This window comes from Neoarius graeffei, chromosome 1 (genome assembly GCF_027579695.1).
Source record: "Neoarius graeffei isolate fNeoGra1 chromosome 1, fNeoGra1.pri, whole genome shotgun sequence".
Taxonomy (NCBI): Eukaryota; Metazoa; Chordata; class Actinopteri; order Siluriformes; family Ariidae; genus Neoarius; species Neoarius graeffei.
This window is the reverse complement of record NC_083569.1, coordinates 74093957-74117033: the sequence shown is the minus strand read 5'-3', so window position 1 is coordinate 74117033 and position 23077 is coordinate 74093957. Positions and strand designations below refer to the sequence as shown.

Here is a 23077-nt window from a genome sequence, read left to right as displayed (position 1 = left end):
TTTCCGCCCCAGCTCCCGGCAGCGCCTCTCGCCGCGTACAACAGTTTCCGCCCCAGCTCCAGGCACACGCGCAGTCTCTCTCGCGCTCCCTCACGCACTCCGTCATACAGTTTCCGCCTCAGCTCCAGGCACACGCGCAGTCTCTCTCGCGCACTCCGTCATACAGTTTCCGCCCCAGCTCCTGGTTTATGAAACGAGCAAATGCTCCCACCAGCCCGAGCGCTGCAACAGCTGATGATGACGTAGACGACCCACAGCCAAGCACCAGTAATGCCAGCGGTCACTAAATTTTGTATTTTGCTACGTATGTTTTACATTTGTATTTTGGTATGTTTCAAACTAAAATGTTTTCTATTTTTCACACCAGTATTTCGTATTTTTTGTTTTGCACATATCAAACGAATTGTACTGTACGCAGTGTAGCATGCAGTGTTTGACTTAAACCAAATAATGAGCCACGGTAATGAAATAAGAAAATGCTGATAAAATAAGACTTTAAGATGATTACAATATCATTACACATCACAATATACTTGCGTTCATTTAACATAGGCCGACTTACGACCAGATCGGTTTACGACCGGTCAGTCGAAACCAAACGCAGTCGTAAGTCGACGACTACACTACCGTTCAAAAGTTTGGGGTCACCCAGACAATTTTGTGTTTTCCATGAAAAGTCACACTTTTATTTCCCACCATAAGTTGTAAAATGAATAGAAAATCTAGTCAAGCCATTTTTCTGGCCATTTTGAGCATTTAATCGAGCCCACAAATGTGATGCTCCAGAAACTCAATCTGCTCAAAGGAAGGTCAGTTTTATAGCTTCTCTAAAGAGCTCAACTGTTTTCAGCTGTGCTAACATGATTGTACAAGGGTTTTCTAATCATCCATTAGCCTTCTGAGGCAATGAGCAAACACATTGTACCATTAGAACACTGGAGTGAGAGTTGCTGGAAATGGGCCTCTATACACCTATGGAGATATTGCACCAAAAACCACACATTTGCAGCTAGAATAGTCATTTACCACATTAGCAATGTATAGAGTGCATTTCTGATTAGTTTAAAGTGATCTGCATTGAAAAGAACAGTGCTTTTCTTTCAAAAATAACGACATTTCAAAGCAACCCCAAACTTTTGAACGGTAGTGTACCTGTATTTGCCTTCCGGGTTTTTATATGCTGTTCCATCTCACGTATAACAAGTGTCCCGTCCCGCAATACCATTTTTGTGACCTTTAGTTACATAATGTATAATCTTTTACGTTTTTTGTTCCAGTTTCACAGAGACATCCGTCACGTCCACCATTTTATTCATCGGTACTTGCATTAGTCATCCCGCCTTTCGAGATGAACCCGTCCCGTCACGTATGACAAATGGCGTTAGAAGAAAAACACAACATATTTTTTAGTTGTTTTATTGTCAAAACATATAACTTTGCTATTATTTATTCATTTATTTTACAATTTCTTGCCTCTTCCCGTACCTCTACCTTTTCGTTTCTTCAGCCAACATTGTATACATGTCAAGTTTTGATCTGCGCTTCTGTTTTATGACTCACGTTTTCGCAGTCAGTCTGAAACCACATTTTACTTAAGATGGCGCTCGTTCCGCCACACGGGATTTCTTTGTGACGTCACACCAAGGTATGTTCCGTAATTGGAGTTCCGGGCTTTTAGATCAATTCCGATTGAACATATCATGAATATAACGTTAATACAATGTGACGGGATATAATAATGCTGGATGATCAAAGAATACATGGCAGTGATACGTGTGAGTACAAGATGTTAAAGTGCATATCACGGGTAAATTCAGGAGCGAGATCAATGTAATTTTCCTGTTTTATATTAAACTTTGGTCAAATATCTGTAACATTTTGTGCAATTTTTTGTACCTTGCGCAATACCAGAAAAATTCTGTTGAAATCAAGCCATTTGAGGCGAATTGGTCCGCCTCTGAAAAAACTTGGCATTTGGATTTCCCGGCAAACATTGATTTTCGTGACGTCGCATACGGGACGCCTCCCTCTGAATCCTACGTCAGCGCTGGTTTGTTTATGAGGAAACGACCTGGTGGTTTTCTGCAAATTTCTTCAACGTTATCACGTAATTATTAAAATGGTTAACAGATGTATCGTAGGAGGGTGTAGCAACACCAATCTTGATGGGATTAGTACTCATCGTTTCCCAAAAGACCGGACAATGAGAGAGAAATGGGAGCGCTTGGTCTACACAGGCTGTGCACTGAAACCGTGCAAAGCTCGCGCAGCCTGCTGGCACTTCCGCAGGTGACGTCATGAACCTGGCTCCAGACTCGCGTTTTGTTATTTTATTTTTTTCTGCTGTAGACAGATGGCCTTGTGCAAAATTACCCTTCTGGATGAGTGTGTAAAGGGACATTCTTTCATATAAAAAAACACAAAATTGGTCCAGGATATGCACTTTAAGTATGAAACCCCTGAATATTTAGAAAACGTAACATTATTGTAATGTACTGTCCCATTCCGGTTCATACTTTCCATACCGGGTTATGGGAGACACCCTTTACTGTGAGTGTGTTACACACACACAGCATGTGCAGCAGTTTTAAATGATTCTTTTTTTTTTTTGGGGTGGGTGGGTGACACAGGGATTTTACACATGTGTAACAAATGAAAATATATTAATGTTGATGTAGCCTTACAGCCATACATGCTCACAATCATACCTATGGGCAGTTTAGAGTAGCCAGTTGACCTGATCTGCATGTCTTTGGACTGTGGGAGGAAACCCACGCAGGCACGAAGAGAACATGCAAACTCTGCTCCAGTCGGCCGCGGGGTTCGAACCTAGACAGTGCTAACTACTACACCACCGTGCCACCAGAGACTTCATTAAAAAATTTAATTCAAAATATGCTAAACTAGTATAGGAAATATTCTCGACATTTCTTTCGAATATTTTAATGCTTAATGTTTATTTTAATATTTTTCTTCACTATATAATTGAACGTTATATAGCTGAGTTGAATTTGACAAACAAATTGTCATAAGCCAGCACTGACACATCTGTATGCATGATTTCACTCACAAACAAATTAATAATTAACAACTGCACCTTGGTAAACCTTTTCCACTTATATTCTATCCACATTCACTGGATATGAGCAATCGCACACTCTGGCTCCTCTACTACTAGGCGATCAGCTCATATACCATGAGTAGAGAAAAACAAAACGGCAGAGCATTTTGCTGAGCCAACCAAGGACAAAATAAAAACTGTACTCGAAAACAAAAATACAGTACATATATGTTATTTCCCAGCTGGGAGCAGGCCCGTTTCAAGCTATTTGGGGGCCCTAGGCAAAGGGGGATCTGGGGCCCATAATTATCCCCCCCTCGACGAAAGGCCTTATGGCCGCCTACCCACTGAAGACTTAATCAATAAACATCGCACATATTGTAATCATTCTTACGATTTTTACTTAATAAATGAACTCTTTACATTATTAAGTATATATATTATTATATATATGAAAATATATATATATATATATATATATATTTATTTATTTATTTATTTATTTTTTTCATATATGAGTCAAAATTTGCTAATGGGTAATAATGGTGAGACACGTATAAAAAATCATCTCCATCCACTATTTTAAACATAAATTGGATATTTTTTGGTTTAAATAAAATAATATTGCTCTAAGAAATAATTTTGACAACTTCAGATATCACAAGCTATATTTTCCCAATAAAATCATGAATTAATTTTTTGAAGTTGGTGAATTTTAGACACCCGACCGTAACAGTTCTGACTAACCAACTTCGACAAGGTTTGATTGCTATACAACTTATTGTCGGAATTAAATCAACTACACTCCATAAAACAGGTTTACTGAAGTGTTTAAAAAACCACATACAGTGGGCCTGCACATTTTCTAAACACGAAAAAATCATTTTAAAAAAAGACCCTTATGCACGTTACTGTGTCCGTCAGAAGTCAACATCAACTTGTGAATAAGAATATTCCAACTAAAAACATTAATATAGAACAATATATGTAATCAATCACTTTAATATAAAAGCACCAATTGATTTATAATTAATTCTCACCTTGGAATCTGCCTGTTTTCAAAATACATCGATGGTAAAATCAAAGGATCGCTGTCTGTCAGAAAATAACGTACACAAGACTGTATCGTATATCTCCGTCCGGCATAGCACCGCATGATACACAAACCTCCAGGAAATCCACACTACCACAAGTTTTGATGACATCATCGCTTTCTGAGAAGGTGGAGAAACTGGCCGCCTGAGCAGCGTGTGTTTGCAGTCTGTCAGGAAAGCTAACGTGCATAATACGTAACGCACGCAAGTATAGATTTGTTCTTCACTCACTAAAAATGAACCGTAGCGATCGGGGAACTGGCTGAAATACTTCATAATGGATGTAAACAAAAATTGACGCCAGTGCAACTGAAAGAATTTGCCGGGAGGGTGAATGATCGTGTGGAATGTGTTGGTCCCTGACGGAAGCAGGAAGTCGCACGTTACAATCTGACGGACATTTCTTATGCGCGTTATATTTTGACGTCCCCCAATTGAAGATAAATAAAATTTGTTTTGGGTGTACTTGTCACCATGTCAGACAGGTCAGACAGGTCTCCTTCTGGAGTCAGAGAGCTTTAAGTGGACTTGTTGGAAAAAGGAAGAGATTGATGGCCCAGAAATATGTTTCCACGGCTGTAATCCAAATTTTAAGTCTCATTTATTACTTTATGGTGCATGCATGTTACTGTCAGACAGTTCCGGCTGTGTGCAATACTCATGTTGTAGTCTTCATTTATGAATTTTACTATATAATTTTAGTCTTAGATTTCTCCTGTTACTTAAATATTCATATTCCCCTTTCCCTAGTCAGATCTTATAGTGCAATTAGAGTACATTTCAATGAATTCATCTTTGGTAATTTATGTCCGTCAAAAGTAACATGCATAAGTATACTAACCCACGTGTTTTAATATTGTATTGTTCCACAGAGTCCTGTTTCCAATCCTTAATGTTAATAGTAAGTTACTACTGTTATGTTATGAGGATTTCTTCACAATGAATTCTTGTGTTATGTCGGTTCATAAGTGATAACAGAAAAGTTATCACCTTGGCTCTTGGTCGTGAATCTTTTCACCTGTTTCTTGAATAATTATATTCTCATTTTCTGGAAAGATCTTTGATATTTTCCATTAAGTATTGTAAAAACCTGATTATTTCATTCTTATATGCATGGAGTTTTGTAAAATAAGGAGAAAAAAACTAAAAATACTTCATTTTTTTCCGTAAAAAAATAACATGCATAAGCGTAGATTTGATAACTTCGCAGATTATTTTTTTGAAAATCCAGTGTGATTACTATCTTTTCAATTGTTAATATGTTTAATAAAATAATAAAAGTTTAATATGATGTAGTTTAATTTTTCAATAAAAGAATATGAATTTTGACGATTTGTTACATATGGTTACATATGTTACATATAATACAATAAGACAAAGTAATATAAAATGTGCAAATAACACAACACTAAATATTTACAGTATATACACAAGTAGAAATAACTTCAAATGGTGATTAAATGATTACAAACATGAATAAGAATCTTAATAAGAACCAGCACACACAGAAAAGTGCAAAAGGTATAGAAAAACACAAAAATTTAAGAATACACAACTAGAATCATGGGCAAAATGTCTAAAACTGCTGCTTGCGGAGTTTTACAGAGACACAAGCGAAGCAAACTTGCCATGTCGTAGCCATTAGCCGTGCTGATCGCAGCAGGGCTTCCTTGCAGAAAGTTCGGGTTTCTTAGCTGAATTACTGCATTAATATCCGACCAAGGTCACAAACGTAGCCTATTTATGTAAAAAAGAGCTTTCTTGTGAGCCATCCCCTGTCCTACTCCGTTCATGCTCACGACACACTAGCTACTTCTGATGAAAGCCATGCAGCTCGCTGAAACTAACTCTGACTATGACATTTTGATAAACACTAAGTTAATCTGGGAGAAGTTGACAGTCTTTCACCTATTTGTGTGGCACATATTAGAATTTTTAGCCAGTCCTTGCAAGTTTGTAAGCCTGTTGTGCATGACAACGTTTACATCACTGTTATAAACACTGTCTACAAGATAACTACCATTAACGTAAGCTAGCTACCAAATTTGCTTGTCGACCCGCTTGGTATTAATGAGTGTGTACATTCTCACTTACCAGTGTCTTGTTTTTTTCTGTCTTCCTCTTCCCTTTTCTTCTTTCTCTTCTGGCTCCCTGAGGGGTAATTTCGCTTCATATTTGATTTTGTTTTGTTTTTTTGCCGCGAAGCTCTGCAACCACTTGACTGGACGGAGATGGGCATTGAGGGGTTGACAACAGACTGTCATTGCACTTTTCGGCCAAAGCATGTAGGGAGGCGCTGTTGTGCATTAGGGGGCCCCCCTTGGAACTAGGGTATTTCAACAAGTGTCATTAGGCGCTGCGCTGCCGCGCTCAAAAAGTTGTCATTGCTATTGAATACATAACCAGTCGTTCGGCAGCGGGGGCCCTTCGAGGGCTGGGGCCCTAGGCAATTGCCAAGTCTGCCTACCTTGTTGCAACAGGTCTGGCTGGGAGGTCCGTATGGTGAAATACCGTGACCGAGGTCTTGAAAGTACTGAGCGAGGCCCTCTGGGCTGAGGTCAGTATTCAAGGCCGAGGTCACAGTATTTCACCATACGGACCGACCTTAAGCTGGTAAATAATATATTTATTTTTCTTTCCCAAATTCTAACAGAAAACGAGAGCGCCCGAAAGGGAAAACCAAGCCGAGCCGCCATTTTGAATCCTCATTCACGGCTGTAATGTAAATTGCTTCCTCCTCGGTATACAAGTGCACTTCCATGGCAGGAAAACAACTACATTTTGCTGCCTATGTAGTCCCCTATTTATACAAATAGGAGTCATTCAGGATTCAGCCATGTTTTTGCTCGGCGTTAGCAGCAGTTAGAGGTTTTTAGTTTTCTCCTGAAATGTTTTCTTTTATTTCTTCTTCCTCAGGGTAGTAAAACTCGCTTTCGCTGTGAACACTGTCGTTATCGCTGTCCATACTGTAAAATTAATGCTATTCTCCTGAGAAATGCTGGCAAAAATTAATAAGATTTTTGATAATCTTATAAATAAATCTTATTAAAAAAAGATAAATGTTGACAAAAAATGCTACTATGTTTGTTGTTGTTGTGAACGAGTGAGTCGCCAGGGGTCTGTAACCGGAGTCCGTACCGTAGGATACGGACCTGCTCGCCAGCCAATCAGAGCGCAGGATTTGGACCGCGAAAAAGATAAAAGACTTTATTTGTCACATGCACACTCAAGCGCAGTGAAATTCATCCTCTGCATTTAACCCATCTGAAGCAGTGAACACACGCAAGTGAGCACACACACACACCCAGAGCAGTGGGCAGCTATACTACAGCAGCCAGGGGTTCAGTGTCTTGCTCAAGGGCACTTCAGCCCATGACCACATGTCTTTGGACTGTGGGGGAAACCGGAGCACCCGGAGGAAACCCACGCGGAGAACATGCAAACTCCACACAGAAAGGCCCTCGCCGGCCACGGGGCTCGAACCCGGACCTTCTTGCTGTGAGGCGACAGCGCTAACCACTACACCACCGTGCCACCCAAGCAACAAAATATGGAATAAAAGTATTTAATGGTAAGAACGTATCTTTTTATTTTTATTTTTCACGAATTATTATTGTCGCATTTTTCACAAATTGCTCCTGTCCTTTCGCCGGTTTGTTTACATTCTAAGCAGAAATGATTTTGTTGGACGTTTTGTATAAAGTTTTTATTTACTGATTTTGCTAAAAATGAAAATGCACTGTTTCTCAAAATACAGTGAATGTGGATAGAATAAAACAGTTAAAAAAAAAAAGTTTTACTGTGCAAAAGTCTTAGGTGGCGGCACGGTGGTGTAGTGGTTAGCGCTGTCGCCTCACAGCAAGAAGGTCCGGGTTCGAGCCCCGGGGCCGGCGAGGGCCTTTCTGTGCGGAGTTTGCATGTTCTCCCCGTGTCCGCGTGGGTTTCCTCCGGGTGCTCCGGTTTCCCCCACAGTCCAAAGACATGCAGGTTAGGTTAACTGGTGACTCTAAATTGACCGTAGGTGTGAATGTGAGTGTGAATGGTTGTCTGTGTCTATGTGTCAGCCCTGTGATGACCTGGTGACTTGTCCAGGGTGTACCCCGCCTTTCGCCCGTAGTCAGCTGGGATAGGCTCCAGCTTGCCTGCGGCCCTGTAGAACAGGATAAAGCGGCTACAGATAATGAGATGAGATGAGACTTCTACATTATCGAGTCAGTACAAAAACATTTTAGAGTCCAAATGTTCGTTTTCCAGCACAAAATTAAACGTTACAGAAAAAAAAAATTGTATCTGAGCAGCATATTCCATCAGAGACGACTTTTCAGATGAAAAAAGAAAACATAATGAAGGCTGCTGGGTTTTGGTGCAAAATGAAGACGCGAGTGTGAGGGTCAAAGTGTCCAGAAGAACTGTGGCTGCTTCTGTAAGATGCTCACTAAAACCTACAGCTCATTTCCGCATAAATCTGCACTCATTTTACCGGAGACTACTATTTTTTTTTTTTTTTAAAGCAAAAGGTCGTCTCACACCAAATACTGACTTTTTTCATGCATTACTGCTTACTGATCTTTATGGTATTTTTCTTTTAATGTAGAAACCTTTAATTTCATTGTTTTTAAGGCATCTTTGCTCTGCAGCATTTCACTGCATGTGCTGAAGACTTTTGCACAGTACAGTGTGTATATATATATATATATATATATATATATATATATATATATTTTAGTACACATCATTGACTAGTATGAACATGCATACACAAAGATTATCGGTCTTGTTTTCCAAAAAGCGGACCTGCCAAAAAACCTCGTGTAATTTCAGCATGTTCTCTAAACTCTCCAGCGTTATTGTTTGTTGTAACTGAGATCAAGTGTTTAACCAGGCATTCACAAACACACGTGCACATCTGCTAAACTTCACTGATTAAGCATGAGCTCACACTTGTACAGACCTCACTCGCGCTTGCTCATTTGCTTCCTTTAATAAGTTCCATATCTGCAGCGGTCGAACAGCAGGTTTGTACTACTGCATTAACCGTGACACCAATACTCCCGGCCCGATGCATAAACAAAAGTACACGCGAACATGGGATTACACAAACACGCAACGCGGGGTAAGATTTCAGTACCAGCTATTCTTTTAGCATTGATGGGAAGAGCATAGCGCCTGTCAGAATAGATATCCTGTTTGTGTGTCTTTATATACACATGTATAATTCCCTTCACCATTTTTTTACCATTCTCTCAGAACATATTTTTGGGAGAGGACATTCGTAAACAGCTGCCACTTGAGTCTGCCAAGTTCGATGATGTCAACTCTTACTGGAAGACCATCATGGACAGACTGAGTAAGGACAAGAATGCTCTGAGAGGAACACAGCACCCAGGTAAGAACGAGAGGTTGAGCCTTGCCCAGAGGTGGACAGTAACGAAGTCCACTTTTTGAGTATCTGTACTTTATTTTTTTTTTGGAAACTCATGACTTGAACTTCACTACATTTGAAAGACAAATATGGTACTTTTCACTCCACTACATTTCTATCAAGGTCCTCGTTACTCGTTACTATGAAGCAGCTTTGAAAGTGGATGTTTTTTTTCTTTTCTTTTCTAAAACGTGATGTTTTTTTCACAGGTGACACTGAGACAGTCTGTCAGTAATCACTAGGGTCACGTCACGTCTATAGACTGTAAAATCAAGTTCAATGATTTCTCAACAGCGTTATTTAACACGATCAGTTGATGGCAGAATGGAAGGAGGCGGTTCTTCTGGGGAACGCACACGCACTCATGGCTTTACCTAGAACCCATGTTCCAGTTTTCTGAAAGGATTAAAGATTCAAACGTTTGCTTTGTTTGCTGAAAACGAACCACATTACAGCATTCAAAAACTCGCCGTCCAACCTGCGGGAGCGTATTGAGGGATGAAAACATTTTATTCCAAGAGAAAGCTTGCAACGAAGTTGTCTGTGCATTTAGAGCTGGCGATAACGTTGCAAATGTAGCTATGCAGTCTGGTTAGTCAAATGACTTTCTATGGATTTTCCCACCAAGTTGCCATCGCCTTGTCCATGGGTAACGTTAACACATAGCTAGTTAACTTGGACACTGTTAGTTAGCATGTAAAAATGGAGTTACGCAAAAATGAATAACGTTAACTTATCTGAAGTCCTTTCAGAAATATGTTTTAGCATAATCTTGCCAAATAAACACAATGTAGAAATCTTACTTTTCTAGTAGCGTTACCGGTAGCTACACAATATGATTTCGAGTTTGAAAAGAGTTTGCTAGTGTCAGGTGGAGCTTCACTGACTAGCTAGCTTAACATTAAACCACCATGATGGCACAGCATGCGTTCATTTTGTGAATTCACATTTCTGTCTTTGGTAACGGCGTTAGGTTTTGTAAGCGTTGTGGCAATAATACAACAATGCGTTGGCAGAAAATGTATTTTTAATACTTAAGTATTTTTAAAAGCAAGTACTTCAGTACTTTAACTGAAGTAAACATTTGACTGGACAACTTTCACTTGTATCAGAGTAACATTTGACCAGTGGGATCTGTACTTTGACTTCAGTAATGAAGTTGGGTACTTTGTCCGCCTCTGGCCTTGCCACATGGAGAGATGCTGATGCACAGCAGCTTGTAACTGGAAGGAGAAGGGCCATGTGAATAAAATCTGAACTTTTTCAGGATTCTGTTTGTTCTGGTCTAGTGAGCCATTAAGTTTAGATCAGTATGAATATATTAGTATTTATTGTGCTTAAATATCTAGAGAATCCACTTACTTATATTATTGGGTTAAATAAACGATCTCCTTTTTACTTGAAAACAAATGATGACGCCTTGGAGATATGTACTATATAGTTCATGTATGCCTCTTTAGAGATCAGGCACAACAATTGCTTCACCAGAACACCAGAAGTAAAATTAACAACACCAAAACTGAAACTAAAATACATATAAAATCGAATTGAAACCATTTCTGCAAAAATAAACGGTAATATAAATTATTCTACCAATTTCTCAGTAGAATAATTTTTAAAAAAACTATAATATAACTCATTGGAGTAAGATAAAAGGGTAGAAGAGCACATCATATAGAGGGTTCGAACAATATTGCCGATACGCCTGTAAAAGTTGCCGCAACACTAATAAAAACACTTGTTAATCTTGAAAATGTGGTCTTTTGCTTAATTTTCTCTTATTGAAGTCCTTCCCACGCCATGTGGTGCATAGGGCAGCACCGATCTCCGTTTCCGTAGCCCTCGGCCTCTCGCCTATTACCGAGCTAGGGTTACAGTGGGGGGCTAGTCCTCTGGTAACCGCAAGAGTTTGACTCCCCACTCGCATCTGTATTGCAGCGTGCCTTGCCAGACGGCAGTAGGTGGCGTTTTTATGATGGTCTTTGGTATGACCCGACCGTGAGTAGATCTCCCGATCTAACCACTAGGACAACTTGTGGTGCAGCGCAGTAGGTAGCACGTCAGTCTCATAATTTTCTCTTGTTATCCCCAAAAATCATCGTAGTGGCACCAGTCATAACGGCCGGGGGTTCTACAAAAGCTCACGGGTTCTACATGCTCAGAGACGCATTCGAGTGCATTTCAGGCCTCCCTGAAAGACTTGTTATAATTAATATTCAACTATATTGGTGACATATTTATGGAATAAGAATAAAACAACTAGTTGAGGTTCACCAAGTGTCAGCTTTATTTTCAGCTTCAGCCATTCAGTTACAATACACGACTATCCAGATCTAACTCATATCATACCTTCCCCTACTGACCGTTACTCCGACGGTTTCAATGCACCGTGTTGCGTCATAAAAGAAATTGGCAGGGACCAGCGCGCATTACGTGCATGGTACACAAACACCTCTTAACACGGATGGCACTTTACCGTGAGCACAGCATGAGGAAGCAGACTAGCATGGTCAGTGACGATCTCCACACAGAACTACCCGGGCAGCTCTGCACTGGGTGCTTACGTGGACGGGGAGTGGAGCATGTCCGAATGTAGAACATTCGTATGGCGGCACGCTGTCGCCGCTGCATGGGGATAACGAGAAAAAATTAAACAAAAGACCACATTTTTATTAGTGTAGCGGCAACTTTTACAGGCGTGTCGGCAATATTGTAGGCGTAGCGATAAGGAAACATTGCATATCCGCCCGATAGACTGAAAAGGCCTAGTTAGAACCGTGATGTGGTTATAAATAATATGAAGAAGTGAAAGAGAGTACAGACCATTAATTGTGCCCTCTCTATGTCAGGCTTGCTTGAGAAGCTGTCTGAGATGAACAGTCATCTGGAGGAAATCCAAAAGTCTTTAGATATGTATCTGGAGACCAAGAGACAGGTCTTTCCACGATTCTACTTCTTGTCCAACGATGACCTGCTGGAGATACTGGGCCAGTCACGCAACCCAAACGCAGTGCAGGCTCACCTCAAAAAATGCTTCGACAATATCAAGAGCCTGCGCCTCAGCAAGGTACACCCACACACACTAAACTCCCAGATAAGGAAAGAGATAATCGAGCTGGACTCTTACCCTCATGATCTCACTCTTCAAGTGCGGAGAAAATACTCAGCATATTGTGTCTGGCTCAGACTCGTGCTTTGTAATACTAACGAATCTGTATGTGTGTAGCTGGGAATCAGCAGTACAAAGTCTGAGGCTGGTGGGATGTTCTCTGCCGATGGGGAGTTTGTGGAGTTCACTGATCCCGTTCTTCTAGAAGGGCCAGTAGAGGTGAGTTCAGAACAATACCATGTCAAATACACACTTCAGGAGTGGTTGGACTGAAATGAGAAAAGAGATTAAACGGAGGAAGAGGCAGAATTCTCAAACCACAGAAGTCTGAGCCAGCAGAAAACAAACATGGTGGAGTGTTGTATCTTTTTTTTTTCTGAAATACATGAAGCATTGGAGTTTTGCCTCACTATTTTCTTCGTGCAAGCCTGCTGCTCGCAGTGCAAAAAAACAAACAAACAAACAATAAACCTAGCTCATGTTACCAGGAAATTCCATCCAAATCAAATAACACCAGGACCAAATTGGTAGATTTTTGGCACCACCCTGACAAGAGTGTGAAAATTCCAGTATGACTGCTGGGTGGTGGCGGCATGGTGGTGTAGTGGTTAGCGCTGTCGCCTCACAGCAAGAAGGTCCGGGTTCGAGCCCCGTGGCCGACGAGGGCCTTTCTGTGCGGAGTTTGCATGTTCTCCCCGTGTCCGTGTGGGTTTCCTCTGGGGGCTCCGGTTTCCCCCACAGTCCAAAGACATGCAGGTTAGGTTAACTGGTGACTCTAAATTGACCGTAGGTGTGAGTGTGAGTGTGAATGGTTGTCTGTGTCTATGTGTCAGCCCTGTGATGACCTGGCGACTTGTCCAGGGTGTACCCCGCCTTTCGCCCGTAGTCAGTTGGGATAGGCTCCAGCTTGCCTGCAACCCTGTAGAAGGATAAAGCAGCTAGAGATAATGAGATGAGATGAGATGAGATGAGATGAGACTGCTGGGTGACTCAGATTTCCCAAAAAAAAAAAAAATAATAATCTTTTAATTGTGCTCACTTCAGTCAAGTCAGTTACCCTTACATTTAGGTCAATTTTATACTATAGTAATTTGAGTAATATTTAAATAATATTGAGTGGAATATATCTGATATACCATGGAAAAAGCCATTATTAGTAGTAGTATTATACGTTTACATTCCTTTCGGGTGTTCAACGCGTCTTTCTCTTTCAAAATTCTCTCAAAATCTTCCATATTTAATGAAGCAAACCTGGCAGCCACGTTTGTTTCCAAATGGTCCCAGTCGCTCGCTAGCACGGACGTTTTACAGCTCCGACGTGTGACGTCATGTTGTCTTGACAACCATGCAATATCGTAAACCATATTCGACGCTCGTTCTCCACCGGCTAGAGTGACGTAATAGACGTAGGATAAGCGATATGCTAACAATATCGCATGCTATCGAAGCAAATGAATGAAATGCGCTAGAAGGGAATAGAACACATTTTTATTCCATGGAAAAAGTGTCCTGCATGTATAATAATATTGAAGAATCAGATCTGCAGACATGATTTATGCTTGTTAAGGAATACATGTTCAAATCAGTCCAAATCTCACCAGCTCTAGGACTGGTTAAATGCCAAGATATAAATAAAGACGTAACAAATCTTGAACGCATAAAAGAATAAAAGTCCAGGACATGAGTACTACACTATATAGCCAAAGGTATGTACACTTGATCAGTGACACTCATATGTGCTTGACCATCCCATTATAGGTTTAGTCCGTCATTATTATAATAACCTCCACTCTTCCAGGAAGGCTTTCTGCTAGATTTTGGAGCATGGCTGTGGGGATTTGTGCTCACTGAGCCACAAGAGTATTAGTGAGGTCAGGCACCGATGTCAAACGAAAAGGCCTGGCACTTAGCCAGCAATCCAGTTTATGTCAAAAGTGTTCTGTGAGATTGAGGTCAGGGCTCTGTGGAGGACACTCCAGTTCTTCCACTCCAACCTTGGCAAACCATTTCTTTATGGACTTGCTTTGTGCACAGGAACACTGCCATGATGGAACAGGGTTGGATTAGGCCCGAGTTCCAGTGAAGGGAAATTGTAATTCTCCAGAATACAGAGACATTATAGACAGTTGTGTGCTTCCAACTTTGTGGCAACATTTTGGGGAAGACCCATATACGGTATCCAGCGGCTGTTAGAGAAGTTTGCCGAAGCGGCCAGTGCTTATGGTATGACCATAAACGTCAAGAAAACCGAGGTACTCTACCAGCCGGTGTGCCCCACCACGGGTCCTGCTGGGCAGAACGCCACTTGTCAAAGCTGAAACTTTCACGTACCTAGGATCCACAGTGGCAAATGATAATTCCATGGATAGTGAGATCGACGCACGGTTGTGGGCCGCCTCAGCTGCATTCAGACGCCTAAAGGACCGGCTGTGGAATGCGAAATTGATACGACTGAACACGAAGCTAAACGTCTACAGGGCTGTAGTGCTGAGCACACTTCTATATGGACTAGAGGTGTCAACCCTGTAAGCCCGACATGTCCGACGACTGTCTGTCCTGGTTCAACGCCATCTCCGCGGGCTGATGGGTATCACCTGGAAAGACCGTACTACCAACGTTGAAGTCCTGAGGCGGGCGAATATGCCGGCTATGGAAGCCATGATTACCCGCTCGCAACTCAGATGGACCGGACATGTCATCAGGATGTCTGAAGAACGACTGCCGCGGGACCTGCTGTTTTCTGAACTGAAGGAGGGGACAAGGCCCCGTGGTCGACCGCGACTGCGTTTCAAGGACACTGTAAAACGTCGTCTGGGCCTGGCGGGTATCAGCTATCAGCAGCTGGAGAAGCTGGCGAATGACCGGGCCGGATGGCGCACAGTAGTGAGGGAGGGCGCCGAAGTGGTACACAGAGATTGGAAAAACCGGGAAAACGAACGAAGACGCCGACGACATGCAGCCAACGCCGACCACTGAACTGCTCTCTGAACTTTCGAACTGTTTCTGAATATTTTCTTTTTTTTTTTTAACTTGAAACTGTATTTTTTGTGCACAGTACCATGTCCTAGTCTGTACTAGACTGACTGACAGTGAATAGACAGTTGTGTGCTTCCAACTTTGTGGCAACATTTTGGGGAAGACCCATTTATGGGTGTGGTAGTCAAGTGTCTGTTTAGTTTTGGCTATTTCGCGTGTATCCTGGTGAGTATACCCGTGTGTGTGTGTGTATAGGCATGGTTGGGTGATATTGAGCAGGCCATGCGCTGCACTCTGAGGGATTGTTTGAAGAGCTGCCTCTTCGGTCTCAAAAAGATGGTCGGAAAAAGAGACAAGTGGATTAAAGATTGGCCTGGACAGGTGAGTGACCTCAGTCATACACTATCGTTCAAAAGTTTGGGGTCACTTTGAAATGTCCTTATTTTTGAAAGAAAAGCACTGTTCTTTTCAATGAAGATCACTTTAAACTAATCAGAAATGCACTCTATACATTGCTAATGTGGTAAATGACTATTCTAGCTGCAAATGTCTGGTTTTTGGTGCAATATCTCCATAGGTGTATAGAGGCCCATTTCCAGCAACTCTCACTCCAGTGTTCTAATGGTACAATGTGTTTGCTCATTGCCTCAGAAGGCTAATGGAGGATTAGAAAACCCTTGTACAATCATGTTAGCACAGCTGAAAACAGTTGAGCTCTTTAGAGAAGCTATAAAACTGACCTTCCTTTGAGCAGATTGAGTTTCTGGAGCATCACATTTGTGGGGTCGATTAAATGCTCAAAATGGCCAGAAAAATGTCTCAACTAAATTTTCTATTCATTTTACAACTTATGGTGGGAAATAAAAGTGTGACTTTTCATGGAAAACACAAAATTGTCTGGGTGACCCCAAACTTTTGAACGGTAGTGTACAGTACGTGTCCATCTATGTGTGTGTTTGTACATGTGGTCAAATGTACTCTTTTTTTTTTTCTTTTTTCTTTTTTTAAATGCAGATGCTGATAACAGCCAGCCAGATCCAGTGGACCACAGATGTCACCAGAGCTTTGATTGCATGCAAAGAGAGGGCAGACAAATCAGCACTAAAATCCATGAAGAAGAAACAGGTGAGACAAGTGACTCCCAAGGGGGTCTTCTTGCAGAAACACTGATTGATTTCCCGTGGCACAAGCACAGCGATTGACTGATGGCTACGCCTTTGTTTGTAGGTTTGACTAGTTTACAGACCCAAGGTCACTCATGTAATGGATGTCAGAACAAAGGAAAAACTGCAGCAGATCGAACTGCTTATGGCATCATCATGATTAGTATAAATGCACAGGTGATTGTAGGAAATCGCGCACGCTGATTATCAAGAAATTCAGAACATCTCTCGATAATCACCTCGAGCGACTCGGCAAAGTGGCGGCCAATCGCTTAGTTACCGTAAGTGAGGAAGAATTACAAATTATGAAAGAAAACGCTGTCCCTAAAAGCACTAAAGATGCTACGAAGTTTGGTCTAAAGCTATTCAAAGGTAAGGTGGAATTTAGATTTATTTTATCGATTTCAGAACAAAGTATTTTATGAGACTCAAATCTGCGTACACCTTTATTACATTTGCATGCCGCTTTTGAAGTTTTTTAATATGATATATATATATATTTTTTATAATCACCTGTGTATTTATACTAAAACAATGATCTGCCTAAGGCTCAGTGAATAATAACCTCGTGTCAATTATTATTCACTCCTCCTTCGGCGAATAATTGTTAAATATCGTACTACAATATGGGTGTCACACAGTTCAGTTGTTCGTGTTACAGAACAGATCATGTGTCAAGGTTTGCTATGTGTCTATGGCAGGTTTCCATGCTGCACCGCTACTCAGACGCCATAAGAGGAAACCTCTCCAAAATCATGCGCCTCAAGCTTGTGGCCTTGGTTACAGTAGAAGTTCACGCCCGTGATGTTATTGATAAATTAATCAAAGCAGGCTGCTGCGATGTGACTGATTTCAACTGGCTAAGTCAGCTCCGTCTCTACTGGGATAAGGTAAGTGAAGACTAAGAAGGGAGCATGGAGAGCGCCCATAAACCACGGACTAGTGTTCTAGAGAATATTAGAAACACAGGTTCTGTATACAGGATGTGATTAAATATAGATTTGAAACATAATTAGCATGTTAGTTATTTTATGAATATTTTGTTAGTTTTATTATCATATTTCTAGTGCTGTCAAAAATGTCGCGTTATTAACGCGTTAACTTGACTCAATTTTAACGGCGATAATTTTTTTATCGCGAGATTAACGCTCTGTGACATGATGTAGGTTTTTCATAAGCTTTTGAAACTGCCAGGAACTTGGAACAGAGACTTTGCTTAGAAAAACGATAGCAGCTAGCCACGCCCCGCACAGCCAGAGTCCTCTGCCCTCCTCCCTCAAAGAACCAGCGCGGGCAGGGCGCGCTAGTAGAGATGGGATTTATGGCTCTTTGATGGGATCCGCATCTTTGTGATCCGTTCTTTGAAAAGAGCCGTTCAAAAGACTGGCTCATTTGACTCTTTTTAAATATTTATTCAGTTTTAAGAAGACAGCGTCTAAAGAAGCCAGATCCCTCTGCACTGTAAACTCAATGCTATCCCAGAAATCCTTCCTGTAATATGCAAATTTGGCCGCCTCTGATTGGACAGCGCGACGCATCAACAGGCAGAAAGTGTAAAAGTACAAAATGTGTTAAGTGAGCTGAAACAGTAAAGATCAGATTCAATGCAATATTTATCAACGAACAACTTAAAGTTAATATAATAGTGTACTTTATATTATAATCAAGCAGGTCAAGCCTACCGTCACTGTGTAACCTGTCTCTCTGATAGACTAACTCAAGCAGTAGATTACTTCACTCATGGTTCTCTTGTTAGTCTCGGGACGAAGAGCCACAGTGCTCAGCTTAGGTTTCAGTTTGCAGTGGCTGTGTCAAGACGTGTTATGCTTTGCAATAAGAAAACATTGGTACAAAACAAGCCCATTCACTTTTTTATGCTGGTAAGAGAATTACAATGGTTTTTCGTGTGACAAAAATGTGCGATTAAATTGCGATTAATCGCGAGTTAACTATGACAGTCGTGACATTAATCGCGATTAAATATTTTAATCGCTTGACAGCACTACATATTTCATGACTGAGCCCTAGTATGATTTGTATGTTACTAGTAGATAAAGAGATTTGTCTTTCTGACTGTAGTTTGTTTGATTCATGTAGAGTGGTACATGAAACACCCCATTAGAATGACAGGTTTTTCTGATGTAAAAAAAATGAGACCACGATAAAAAAACTTTTCCCACCTTGAATGTGACCTATAACCTGTACAATTCAGTTGAAAAACAAATCTGTTAGGGGGGAAAAGATTAAAAAAACATACAATAAGCTGGTTGCATAAGTGTGCACACCCTTAAACTAATACTTTGTTGAAGCACCTTTTGATTTAATTACAACCCCGATTCCAAAAAAGTTGGGACAAAGTACAAATTGTAAATAAAAACGGAATGCAATGATGTGAAAGTTTCAAAATTCCATATTTTATTCAGAATAGAACATAGATGACATATCAAATGTTTAAACTGAGAAAATGTATCATTTAAAGAGAAAAATTAGGTGATTTTTTAAATTTCATGACAACAACACATCTCAAAAAAGTTGGGACAAGGCCGTGTTTCCCACTGTGAGACATCCCCTTTTCTCTTTACAACAGTCTGTAAACGTCTGGGGACTGAGGAGACAAGTTGCTCAAGTTTAGGGATAGGAATGTTAACCCATTCTTGTCTAATGGAGGATTCTAGTTGCTCAACTGTCTTAGGTCTTTTTTGTCGTATCTTCTGTTTTATGATGCGCCAAATGTTTTGTATGGGTGAAAGATCTGGACTGCAGGCTGGCCAGTTCAGTACCCGGACCCTTCTTCTACGCAGCCATGATGCTGTAATTGATGCAGTATGTGGTTTGGCATTGTCATGTTGGAAAATGCAAGGTCTTCCCTGAAAGAGACGTCGTCTGGATGGGAGCATATGTTGCTCTAGAACCTGGATATACCTTTCAGCATTGATGGTGTCTTTCCAGATGTGTAAGCTGCCCATGCCACACGCACTAATACAACCCCATACCATCAGAGATGCAGGCTTCTGAACTGAGCGCTGATAACAACTTCGGTCGCCCTTCTCCTCTTTAGTCCGAATGACACGGCGTCCCTGATTTCCATAAAGAACTTCAAATTTTGATTCGTCTGACCACAGAACAGTTTTCCACTTTGCCACAGTCCATTTTAAATGAGCCTTGGCCCAGAGAAGACGTCTGCGCTTCTGGATCATGTTTAGATACGGCTTCTTCTTTGAACTATAGAGTTTTAGCTGGCAACGGCGGATGGCACGGTGAATTGTGTTCACAGATAATGTTCTCTGGAAATATTCCTGAGCCCATTTTGTGATTTCCAATACAGAAGCATGCCTGTATGTGATGCAGTGTCGTCTAAGGGCCCGAAGATCACGGGCACCCAGTATGGTTTTCCGGCCTTGACCCTTACGCACAGAGATTCTTCCAGATTCTCTGAATCTTTTGATGATATTATGCACTGTAGATGATGATATGTTCAAACTCTTTGCAATTTTACACTGTCGAAGTCCTTTCTGATATTGCTCCACTATTTGTCAGCGCAGAATTAGGGGGATTGGTGATCCTCTTCCCATCTTTACTTCTGAGAGCCGCTGCCACTCCAAGATGCTCTTTTTATACCCAGTCATGTTAATGTCCTATTGCCAATTGACCTAATGAGTTGCAATTTGGTCCTCCAGCTGTTCCTTTTTTGTACCTTTAACTTTTCCAGCCTCTTATTGCCCCGTCCCAACTTTTTTGGAATCAGGGTTGTACAGCGTTCAGTCTTTTTGGGTTAGAGTCTGTCAGCCTGCCACATCTAGACTTGGCAATATTTGCTCACTCTTTTTTGCAAAAGCGCTCCAAATCTGTCAGATTCCGAGGGCATCTCTTGTGCACAGCCCTCTTCAGGTCACCCCACAGATTTTCAGTTGGATTTAGGTCTGGGCTCTGGCTGGGCCGTTCCAAAACGTTTTGGGGTCACTGTCATGCTGAAAGATGAAATTCATCTTAATCTTTCTAGCAGACACCTGAAGGTTTTGGGTCAAAATTGACTGGTATTTAGAACTGTTCATAATTCCCTCCAGCTTGACTAAAGCCCCTGTTCCAGCTGTAGAAAAACAGCCCCAAAACATGATGCTGCCACCACTATGCTTCACCGTGGGTATGTTTTTTTTTTTTTTTGGTGATGTGCAGTTTTGTTTTTGCACCAAACATACCTTTTGGAATTGTGGCCAAAAAGTTCAACCTTGGTTTGATCAGACCATAACACATTTTTCCACATGCTTTTGGGAGAGTTGATTTTTTTTTGGCAAAATTTATCCAGGCCTGGATGTTTTTCTTTGACCCTACCTCATCGTCCAGACGTGGAGAATATGGGAGATTGTTGTCACATGTAGTACACAACCAGTACTTGCCAGAAATTCTTGCAACTCCTTCAGTATTGCTGTAGACCTCTTGGCAGCCTCCCTGACCAGTTTTCGTCTCGTCTTTTCATCAATTTTGGAGGGACGTCCAGTTCTCGGTAATGTTACTGTTGTCCCATATTTTCTCCACTTCTTGATGACCATCTTCACTGTGCTCCATGGTATATCTAATGCCGTGGAAATGTTTTTGTACCCTTCTCCTGACTGATACCTTTCAACAGTGAGATCCCTCTGATGTTTTGTAAGCTCTCTGTGAACCCTGGCTTTTGCTGGAGGATGCAACTGAGTAAATGTCTGAACTTTATTTGGGGTTAATCAGAGTCATTTTAATTGACGGTATGTGTGAACCCAAAAAGACTGAACGCTGTAATTAAATCAAAAGGTGCTTCAACAAAGTATTAGTTTAAGGGTGTGCACACTTATGCAACCAGCTTATTGTATGTTTTGGGTTTTTTTTCCCCCCTAAGAGATTTGTTTGTTTTTCAATTGAATTGTACAGGTTATAGGTCACATTAAAGGTGGGAAAAGTTTTGAAATTATTTATCGTGGTGTCATTTTTTTTTTCGTCAGAAAAACCTATCATTTTAACAGGGTGTGTAGACTTTTTATATCCACTGAAGAATTTGAAAGTACTGTATAAATGAAATTATCACTTGGTGTTTTATGAAGTGACTAATCAAAGCACCATCTGCTTGTTGTGTGTATGTGTGCATGCAGGATATGGATGACTGCATTATCAAGCAGACTAATACACACTTCCAGTACGGTTACGAATACCTGGGCAACTCAGGCCGCTTAGTCATCACCCCTCTCACTGACAGGTACTGTAACCATGGCAACACATCTGTTTTCACCTATCAAAGGTAACAGCGGCTGGCCTGTGAGCTGAAGCATTATTGGATTCCCTGGAGCCGAACAGCCTTCCTGTTACTGTGTTAAGCTGCCTTGGTGCACTGCTGTTGTAGGAGTTTCCCTGAAGTGTTTTTATGCCTTTTTTGTTCTTGTAGAGAGCCATAGCAGGTGCTCACCCACACAATGACCTGTCGTCATTACAAGCAAAATGCAGTATTATATGTCTTCCTCGTTTTCCTGAGGACACTAGGTCCCTAGACTCACATTTCTTGAGTTCGAATTTCAATATTTGTATCCACTGATGGCTTTAACACACTCGGAGTCATACACAAGCTGCTTTGTAGTTCCATTCACTGGCCAATTTATCAGATACACCTACGCAATTATAATTAGCTGACCGTAGCCTATCAGTTATACACAGTATGTCCTCCGCTGACACGGGGTAGTGGGGGGGGGGGGTCTGGTATGAGTGTGTCAGGTGCAGGTTGGTAAACCCTTCACTGTTACAGCTGTGTTGAAAATACTGTCATGTACCGTATATCCTGTTAGGTCTACCAACCAAAATATCAGTCAAAAATTTGGACACACCAACTCATTCATAGATCTTTCTTGATTTCAACTATTTTCTACACAACACTGAAGACATCAAAACTATGAAATAACACATGGAACATAGATGGAATTATGTGGCAAACATAAGTTTAAAATATATATGTTTACCTCACCCGCGACAGAGTAAGCGGGGCGAGGTATTGTAATCAGTGCGGTTTGTTTGTGTGTGTGTCTGTCTGTTAACAATCTAGCGTCAAGACGGTTGCACTGATTGACTTCAAATTTTCAGGGTAGCTGGGCAATGGTCATTACATTACCTGATTAATGTTCTATTAAACAAACTCTCAAAGTTCAATCTTTCTTCTAACGCTCTGACATAGATGGAATCTTACTTCGATTCAAGAAAGCAGTGTACAAGAATTATGGACACACGCTGTCCCCTATC

The 23077-nt window shown here is 41.1% G+C and overlaps 1 protein-coding gene across 1 annotated transcript in view; it reads left to right on the top strand.

The window, feature by feature from the left end:
- Positions 1 to 23077, top strand: part of dnah2 (dynein, axonemal, heavy chain 2) — a 432951-nt gene that overhangs the window by 249964 nt on the left and 159910 nt on the right. Inside the window, exons 30-36 of the mRNA XM_060919614.1 lie at positions 9403 to 9541; positions 12427 to 12644; positions 12804 to 12905; positions 15918 to 16043; positions 16677 to 16787; positions 17527 to 17715; positions 21946 to 22049. Coding sequence (XP_060775597.1) covers positions 9403 to 9541; positions 12427 to 12644; positions 12804 to 12905; positions 15918 to 16043; positions 16677 to 16787; positions 17527 to 17715; positions 21946 to 22049 — 989 coding nt within the window. The remainder of the gene's footprint in view (positions 1 to 9402; positions 9542 to 12426; positions 12645 to 12803; positions 12906 to 15917; positions 16044 to 16676; positions 16788 to 17526; positions 17716 to 21945; positions 22050 to 23077) is intronic.